Here is a 9,983-nt window from a genome sequence, read left to right as displayed (position 1 = left end):
GCGGGGCGAAGACACGACTGGTGGGCAACAGTGGTTGCCAGGAGCAACGATGAATACTCCAGCCAATGGCGAGGCTAAACGCCCTATACCTAGGTCCAGCCGGATTTATAATCCAGGTGGGTGCGCTAGGAGGGGATTTAAAGAGAAGGGAGAGAAATAAAGTAGGTGGTATTTACTCTTTTGTTCGTTTACGGCATAGATGTTTATTGAGGGCTTATCAAGTGCAAATCGGGTGACACCGCCGGTGCTGAGGCTGTAAAAACTGTTGTGGTACCTTTTCTCCTGGAGTTTATATACTAACAAAGATGGACAGGTAATGAACAAGTAATTGAATAAGATAATTTCAGAGAGTGATAAGAAAAGTAATGAAGAAATTAAGATGATGGGGGTAGAGTTTCGTGGGAGTGCGGAAGAGTTGGGAGAGATGGCTACGCTAAATGAGAATGGTCAGGGAGAACTCAGAGGAGGTGAACTTTGAGCTGAGCTTCCCATCATACACACACACACCACTCCACCCAGGGCAAAGATCTAGGGAGTTTTCCATGCAGAGAAAACGGCCACTCCGTGCACAAAAGAATAGTGCCTTCCATTCCAGTAAACAATGAATTGCCAGCCATCAGCCACGGTAGCCACCTGGATGGTGTGCCCTGAGAATTCAGGATGGAAAAAAAAAAAAAACAAAAAAACTGGATATTAGCCCTAGGTAGTTAAGATGCACATCTAAGGAATAATTTCAACGTGCCACATTCTTGCATCTTCCCATGCAAAGAAAAGCAGTAGAATCACTAAGGAGATGTCTGGCATTTGTGATTAGCAGTAATCTTTTGACATACGACTACATGGAGGTTTTTGTTTGTTTGTTTGTTTGTTTGTTGTTCCAGTAAACACTCCTATATGTCCTGGCTCCTCCCTTACCTCTTCGGAACAATTCATCAGAGCTGAGAGGCTGTCTCCACGGCTATAGTCCTCAGTAAGTTCCCCAAATAAAACATAGCTGGAAAGTTTTAGGTTGTGCATTTTCCCTCAGTCAACAACTCCAACTGGCTTGGAATTTTGGAGGAACTGGAAGCAGAAATGATCTTGACTATTAATCTAATTTATCAGGTCAGACTTAAATTACAAGTAGATGAAAATCCATTTTGTTTTTAAAAGAATCTATTAAAGCACCCCTCAGCAGGGCCTTCCCTGAACCCCTTAATCCAAGTATCACCCCGCCCCATTGTTCTCATCCCTTTACCTGCTTAAATTTTTCTTTACCTTTCATCACCTAACATGTTGTCATTTGTCTATTGCCTTGGCTATTGTCTCTCTCCCCAAATGGAATGTAAGCTCCACACAAAGGCAATGTTGTCTCGCTATCTGCTCCCTGCTGCACCCCTGCACCCAGGACACCCCTGGCCAACAGTAGGAGCTCCATTGACATTTGCTGAACTAATGTCAGGATTCCACTGCAGAGAGAGGGCAAATGGAACCTCAGCATAATGAGGAATGGGACAGAATTGCTGACCTGGAGAAGAGGGCAAAGTAAGATATCAAGAGCTTCTGAGAGCTGGAAGGCTTGGAGGAAAAGTCATTTGAGGGATTTTACTGGAAGTCGGATGTGTGACCTCTTTTAGTCACAGAATGTTACTGCCGACATTGCAGATGTGATGTGCAAACATGCATATGCTTGCCTGGCAAGACACTGGAGCCAAAAAGGGTACATCTGTCACCTCTGTTTGAAGCCACTCCAAGTAGTCCAAATATGCATTTGGAGGCGCTGAGAGAATTTTATGTCTTGTTCGCGCTGTCAGAGGCAGTAGGGGAAAATGTGTTGGGAATAGAGAGCACATACTAAACAGCCAAATTCGTGCTGTTAGGTTACACGCAGGGTTTCTCTAGCTCGGAACTGCTGACATTATGGGTTAGACAGTTATTTGTCAGCAAGGGGCTCCCCTGTGCAAAGGATGGTTAGCTGGAAATGACAGCCTCACCAGTTATGACAACCAAAACTGTCTGCTGACACAGCCAAATGTCCTCTGGGGTTCTGGGGGCAAACTCATCCCTGGTTGACAGCCACTGAGTTATCTGTGGTGCTAGTCCACTACCCCTCCTCCATTTGCCACTCCCCATACATCTCCAAGACACACACACACACATACTCTCTCTCTCACACACACACAAACATACACAGTAGGATAACCCTCTTAACCCCCCTCAAAGGAAGAATCTTTTTTAATACTGTATTTTTTTTAACAGAGGTACTGGAGATTAAACCCAGAACCTCGTGCATGCTAAGCATGCATTCTACTGCTGAGCTATACACCACCCCCAAGGGAAGATTTATTCCTTTGTGTACTCCCTCCGAATGGGCCCTGGGATTTCCTGATGTCATCAGTGATCAACCATTACATTAGTAGCCTCTAACAAAGCACATCTTTCCGGATTGCTGCAAGAGTGTTGTTTCTGCCTACACTGAGTCTAGACTTGACCATGTGACCTCCTTTAGCCAATGGGACATTAGCAGGCACAGTGATACAAGCAGAGGCTTGTTAAACACTAACACATTCGGGTTTGTCCTATTGGAACAGTACTTTCTTAGCAGCCAGTGTCGTGTAAAGCCCAGGCTAGACTACTGAATGCCCAGAGGCCAAGTGGAGAGAGGCACTGGTAGTTGAGAAGCCATCTTGGATGTTCAGGTGATCTTCAGCTCAACGCAACCATGAGTGACCTTGGCTATACCAGGTGGAGCAGAAGAACTGTTCAGCTGAGCCCAGTCAACTTACAGGATTGTGAAAAACAGGAAATCTTTTTTTTTTAAGCCAGTAAGTTTTGAAGTAGTGTGTTATGCAGCAATAGACAACTGAAACATTAACAAATGTCTAAGTTGACAGTAAGAAATTTTGCAGAGTTGGGGTGGACTCATTAGCTCACAAGAGCAAACTTAAATTTTCAGAAATTTTCTGAGTCAATTATTAAATAGTAACTTATATTAGCTTAGGTTTAAATAAATTATATTTTTAAAAGGTAATAAATACTCAAAATCATTTCTTAATTATTATGCTATATTTTAGCATTATCTACACTCTTGAGGCTATTTGTGTCTATTGTATCTATGTGGTAAACATACTATGTAATGGTATACTATTGCTCACCTCTCTCCAACTCTGCATTTGATGACATCACATTGGTAGCTTGAAATTGGTGGTAGCAGGAGTATTTACACCACAGAAATTGCCAAATGCTACAAACCAGGACTTTTTTGTCCAGAGAGCCAGTTGTTAAATGTATCCATATGTCACTGGTACTCTCCATAGAAGGACTTAAATAAAGGCACTTATAATAGCCAGGATTCATTAAGGATGTTTACATGTCAACTGCTGTTCTAAACTCTTCACAACTCCATGGGGTTGGTACAGAGGTGGTTCTAGGCTGTCTTCACTTCTTGGGACAGTTCTGGCCGTGATAGAGGCCAAGAGTCCTACACTCTCCTCCTCTCCCGGCCATGTGGAAAGGCCGTAAAGATGGCAAAATTGCAGCCACTGCTCATTCTGCCATGGAATCAGAGCTTCACCCTCTGGTCCCCTCCTTCCTGTAGTCTGGAGGAGGCCTTTCCGAACCCCTAGTCTATGTGAGCAGTTTCTCACTGTATGTGGGAATGATCTTGCTGCCTGTCAAGATCAACACCGCATTTCTCCCTCTGCTTTGATACCGTGCCTTTTCAGCTGTAGGTGCCAAATCCTTTTGATTCCACATGAAATGCTGCCCTTGGTTGCTTTCATGTATGTTTTATGAGAACCCCAGGCATGAATATTTATTGAGGCAACTTGGAGCACATCCCTTTGATTTTCCTTTTCTGTTCTGACTCATGTTAAAAGGAGAGGGGGAGGTTCACTATGTCATAGCTCACCTGTAACAGCCTTTCCTTCCTAACCCCCTTCCTTACGAGGCCAAAGAGTCATCTAGGAAATGGAAAACATTGCCTGGGTGTGTGTCAGTTAGCAGCATGACACACATTTCTGTTTTACTGATGAAATGGAACTCTTTCCTGCACAGCGTCAGCTCTCCCACACGATATATCAACCCATCCTTGTCATCTAACTGTTATCTGCTTGGATTCCTTCCACGGTGACTGACTTGGTCGACCCTTCATCCACATTAATATTTTCTACTCATTCAAAGACACTGTGAAGAGAATGAAAAACAAGACACAGACTGGGAGAAAATATTTGCAAAACATAAATACAAAAAAAGGCCTGGGGGAGGGTAGAGATCAGTGGTAGAGTGTGTGCTTAGCACGCATGAGGCCCTGGGTTCAATCCCCAGTACCTCCATTAGAAAAATAAATAAATAAACCTAATTACCTCCCCCCTCAAATAAAAAAAGGACAAATGGGGTCAGAGTTTGACTATGATGCTGTCAACAGAAAACCAGTGCCCCCCCCCCAAAAAAGACCTATATCCAGAACATATAAGAACTCTCAAAACTCAATAATAATAAAACAAACAGCCCAATTAAAAATTGGGCAAAAGATTTGGGCAGACATATGCAGATGACAATCTCATGAAGAGATGCTGAACATCATTTGTCATTCTAGAAATGGAAATTAAAATCACCATGAGGTACCACAATACTCCTGGAATGACTACAATGACAGAGACTTATCACAGATGTGGAGCACCTGAAAGTATCCTACACTACCCAGTATTGGTGGGGAGGTAAAATGACAACCATTTGGAAAACATTTAACACTTTCTTAAAAAGCTAAACCTATACCTACCATATGGCCCAGCCATTCCACATCTAGGAATTTACCCACCAGAAATGAAAACATATGTTCATACAAAGACTTGTACAGGAATGTTCTTAACAGCTTTCTTTGCAATAGCCTCAAATTGGAAACAATCCCAATGTTCATCAACAGGTGAATTATACCAGTAACTGTGGTATAGCAATACCATGGGATATTACTCAGCAGTATAAACATATGAACCGCTGATACACCCAGTAACACGGTTGACTCTCAGAATAATTATGCTGAATGAAAGAAGCCAAACCAAAAAAGAGAGAGTATCTAAGACCCATTTATATGATTTTCTAGAAAATATTAACTAATCTAAGAGACAGAAAACAGATCAGTGGTTGCCTGTGAACAAGGTGGGGTGGGGATAAAAAGAAATTGCAAAGAGGTAGGAGGAAACTTTTGGGAGTAATGTTCATTATTTTGATTACGGTGATGGTTTCCCAGGAGTATATTTATGTCAAAACTTACAAAATTATATACTTCAAATGTGGAGAGTTTACTGAATGTCAGTTATACCTCAATAAAGCTGAAAAAATATATATGAATGGGATACATCATTATTGACTAGGCAATGATTCAAGAAGGAACCAGCAAATGGTCCACCAACTTGGGGTATTAACATTGGGAAATTATAATGTGTGGGAGGTTAGTAGTCATGGCACATGTTGCCAGCCTGACCTTCAGACTCGGTCCAACTAAATCCAAAGATAAACGCAGTGTACGTGTTCAAAGACCTGTAATATGGAAACCTCTTGATCACACATCCGAAACTGAATACGATGGTCATGTGGACTGTGACAACCTATACAAGCTGAGCTGATGAAGGCTGCTTGCTACCTAGTTAAGAAGCAGAAGTAAGAAGACTGCTTGATACCTAGTAAGGACTGTAGACGTTCTAGGTGAATTTTTATAAAAAAGAATTTATCTGGCATCAAAGCAACTGGCTGCTGACGACGTTCCTTTACTGGTGTATAACTGGTAGATTGGACACCATAATACTGGAGCCTCTTGAAGTTAGACTACGAAACTGAAACAATTTTCACGACGATGGTGAAAAGGTCAAGAAGAGAGGACTCTATAAAAGTTCTTTTTGCACCCAAATGTTTTTTATAAAAGGAACCCTTTAATTCTCAATGCATTTGCGTCCTTGCTTCTCTATTAAGTTGAATGCATAACCCCTTAATCCCTAAATGCAGTGTTGATCGGAAGCAGAGACTACAGGGGGAACTCACTTTTATAGCTGCGCAGGGAGCCTAAAGCGCGCAGGGAGCCTAAAGCCCGCCGAGGCCCGCTGGAAGCCGAATTCCCAAGCAGATCCCTTGCGCCCACGTTCCACTCGCAAAAACTACGACTCCCAGAAGGCTTTGGGTCTTGGAGGAGGACCGGACCTCGAAAAGGGGCGGGGTCTCAGAGAGAGAGGGTTGGTCGATTCCATTGTCCAGAGCGAGAGGGGTCGCCTGGGCGGAGTTTGGGAGGGACACCACCTTCCGATTAGCAGTCGGCGTCCTGCGCGCGGTTGGTACGGTCGGCGGGGACCCGGGCCGCCGCTGCGGGCTCTCAAGTTTCCCGGGCCCGGAGCGCGGGGCCTGCCGGGAGGACGCCGGGACCGTTGTCCGCCAAGCCGGTGGCGGCGGCCCACGGGCTGCGATATGCAGAGCACAGACCTGGGCAACAAGGAGAGCGGCAAGATATGGCACCGCAAGCCCTCCCCGGCCGCTCGGGACGGGTAAAGGCCGCGGCGGGAGGAGAAGGGGTGGACGCCGGCGAGGGGCGGGTCCGCGTCTTTGGAGACGCGTTTGGGGGGCTATCGGGGAGGGTCCCGGGAAGGGGTGCGGGGGATTGGATGGAGATTCAGGCTCTGGCTCTGATCCTACCCCGGCTCCCTGGGTTGGGTGACCTCCGGAAACTTAGGGAACCTGAGTCTCCGTATGCCCGATGGCAGGATCCTGAGACCCCCTTCCCAGTTCTAGGGGCAGATCCTTGTTAGGATCAGCATGGAGCGGGAGATCTTGATTTATGCCAGGGAATTTGCGCTTTTGCTGAGTGCCAGGACTGCCTGCCTTAATTATCACGGTATCCCTGTAGTATTCCTGGCACGCAGGAGAAGCTTGTTGTTTGTTAATTATTCCAGCTGGGAAAGAACTCTAGCGGAGGAACCGATGCGGAGCGGGAGGGGGAGAACAGTGCACTTCCCCCCTTCCAGAAGCCGTAGTTTATCCATCCTTGAATCACTGCTTGTATTCAGGCAAGCATTCATTGGCTATTTGATGAGCACCTACTGTGTGCCATGCTTCTAAGCGCTGGCGGACAACTGTGGAACAAAATAAGCTTCTGGTTCTGATTCTGGTTCTGGAGTTTACGTATTAATGTATGTGATGGTGATAGTGGTGGGGGAAAGGGTTACATTTTACAACGTAGGGCGGCCTCCTAGTAAGGCCGGCAATGCTGCTGCTTTTTTTTTTTTAATAGACTTTATTTACTTAGGACACTTTTAGGTTCACTGAAGAATTGATAGAATGGTACAGAGATTTCCCGTATACCCCCTACCCCCACCCCCATTGTTGCAATTGATGAACCTACATTGACACATACTTATCACCCGAAGTCCACAGTTCACTTTAGGATTCACTCTTGGTGTTCTACCTTCTGTAGGTTTGGACAAACATATACTGACATATATACACTTTTAAGTCCCATACAAAGTATTTTCACTGCCCTAAAAATTGTTTGTGCTCTGCCTCTTCACCTCTCCCTCCCCAGCTCTTCTTTTCCTTCTGTTCCCATCTGTGCTGTTTGAGGCTCCTGTGTGACTTTAGTGGATGCCTTTGTCCCCTAGTGGTACCATCTTGGTGCCAGTTGCTGCACACAGATTAATCTTATTGCCTCTAATTCCTTAGGATTTCATGGACTTTGCTGCATCACTTGAGTTCATATTGCAATGTGCTGCTTGTTCTAGTAATTTTTCTGTTGATCCTTTGGTTGCTTCTCAATAAATCAATAGACTTTGGGTGCCAACTGCACGTGCCCAAAGCACGGTGCTGCACAATGTACTATCACCTCTTTTGTTTCTGATTGCCAGCAGTCCCTTAACTATTCTCTCCCATCAGCTCCAGTGAATAACAGTTTTATCTAGGGTAGAGATGTTCATTTCCAAATTTGGAGTTTGTGTAAATACCACCCCTACTTCTGATGTTCTCTAAATATTCTAAAAGTTATGCCAACCCACAGTAATTCTTTCTTGCTGTTATAAAATATCTAGATACACATGCAAGGTTCAAAAAATGAAAGAAAAGAGTTTGTCTGCAAATATCTTTGTTTCTTCCACTAAAGCATAGCTTTCTTTTTGTTCACTGAAATCCACCGTTATGGTGTTGAGAAAGGCAAGGAGCATTGCTTGTGGAGTCAAGTGGACGTCAGTTGAAGTAAATGTTCATTTACTAGCTCAGTGACCTTGGGCATGTCAAATCTCTTAGGCTGTAAATGAAGGTAATGATATACCTAACAGACAAGGTTATCTTAGGGAATTATGAAGACTTTAAAAGTCTCATGCATCTTGGTGTTCAGTAAATATTTGATGTTTTTACTATGTTTAAGGACTAAGGAACTCAGGCAAACTGAGCAATTACAGGCAGTTCTAAAATAAGTAATTGTACATGTGATTTATATGAGAAATCAGAAAGACAGATTTTTTATATCCAGATGGTAGAGTTATAATCAGATTGATTTGTTAGTGTTTTTCTATATTTCCCATATTTTGAACAATGATCATGTAATTTTGTAAACCACATACAATTAATGTTATTCAAAAAAGACTGGAGGGAAAAGTCGTATGCTTGGTCTGAGTTTAATTGCCAGGGAACATTTTGATATTATTATCAGATTCAATACATTTATTTTCCCTCTTTCCCCTTTGGGGATGTGAAAGAAAAACTAGAGCTGGACAGTGGTTAAAGTTGTGAAAACAGACTATTTAAAACTATTGCAATAGAGGAAAAGAGACAGTGTGGAACTGGGCTCAATTCAGAACACAGCCTGGGCAAGTGGGAAGTTATAGACAAGGAGCAGGTGGAGTGGGGGTCAGTGGATGGAAAATTGGTAAGAGAAAATATCTGGGACAAGGAAGTTCTGGCTAAATCAGCCTCACAGGATTCTTGCTGAAGACAGGCCAGGGTGATCGGACATCACTTGGGAGATGGTGGAGGACGAGGAACCTAATTAGAGGTCAGGGATGATGGTACTGAGGGTAGGGGGTTCTGATTAAACTGACTGAGCAGCATTCTTGTTAAAATTAGATTTTACATTTTACAAGGAAGTGCACAGTTGGGCCTAGGAGAAGGTTTGGGAGCCTGACTAAAGTTTGATGAAGCCAAGAATCTTTGTCAAGGACTAGATAAAAATAATTTTGCTCTTTGACCCAATGAGTCTGAAAAGCCTTATTTTTAGATTAAACTGGAAAAAAAATGTTTGATATACTTAATTCAGTTCAGTATTTTTTAAATGAAGTGATAACGAGGAAGATGTTTCTAATGTTAAAATTCAACTTCATAAAGTCAATTAAGATAAAAAATTTCATGATTTGAAAATTTGCTGCAGTAGAGAATGGGATTATTCTGGCCTTCATGACCCAAATATACATACATACATTATTTTAAAGAGTTAGTTAATTTGTGCTGCAAGTTTTGTAAGTTTCCTCTTCAGCAAATATATAGTACATGATCTTCCTCTCAAAAAATAATACCTTTAGACAAATATACCTGAAAATAAAACTCATGTATACTTGGAATACTCTACAATCACAAAAGCAGAATCTCTTTAGGATATCTTAAAATTGGATATTGAATTGAAGTTTTTCTAATGTAGGGTAGTTTGTGATGTATGTGAAACTCACTACTTTTCACTAATTCTTTATTTTTATCACGTGTCTGTTACATAGTGTAACAATTCAACTAAATCAGAAATACATTTCCTTTTCATATCCGGTTGTTGTCTATACTTAATCACAGTTTATAAATCTGTTCATGTGTGTGTTTATTTTTTTTAGTGTCTGTCTTTACTATTAAACTGAAAGCTTCGTGAGGGCAGGGCCCCTGTCTGTCAGCTGCTCTTGGTTCCTGGCTTGTTCAGTGTCTGATGCGTAGTGAGTTGTCAGGTTTTTGATGAATAAATGAACAGTAGCTACTTTGATAATAACTTCCTGGAC

General features: G+C 42.7%; 1 protein-coding gene and 1 long non-coding RNA gene across 4 annotated transcripts in view; both read left to right on the top strand.

Moving 5' to 3' along the window:
• Positions 1-137: 137 nt before the first annotated feature.
• Positions 138-6,025, top strand: LOC135318718 (uncharacterized). The gene is made up of 3 exons (XR_010377029.1): positions 138-313; positions 882-970; positions 1,330-6,025. It is a non-coding gene; the product is annotated as an uncharacterized LOC135318718 (long non-coding RNA).
• A 264-nt stretch (positions 6,026-6,289) lies between these two features.
• TBC1D31 (TBC1 domain family member 31) overlaps positions 6,290-9,983 on the top strand; it is a 59,430-nt gene continuing 55,736 nt past the window's right edge. For 2 of the 3 annotated variants that reach the window (XM_031439569.2, XM_031439568.2), the window contains exon 1: positions 6,291-6,509. In XM_031439569.2, coding sequence (XP_031295429.2) covers positions 6,433-6,509 — 77 coding nt within the window. In that variant the 5' untranslated portion in view covers positions 6,291-6,432. Of the gene's footprint in view, positions 6,510-9,983 lie in introns of all 3 variants that reach the window. The other variant, XM_031439570.2, reaches the window with a different exon arrangement.

This window comes from Camelus dromedarius, chromosome 20 (assembly GCF_036321535.1).
Source record: "Camelus dromedarius isolate mCamDro1 chromosome 20, mCamDro1.pat, whole genome shotgun sequence".
Classification (NCBI taxonomy): Eukaryota; Metazoa; Chordata; class Mammalia; order Artiodactyla; family Camelidae; genus Camelus; species Camelus dromedarius.
Note: the sequence above shows the minus strand (reverse complement) of the source record. Positions and strands in the feature narration are given on the sequence as shown.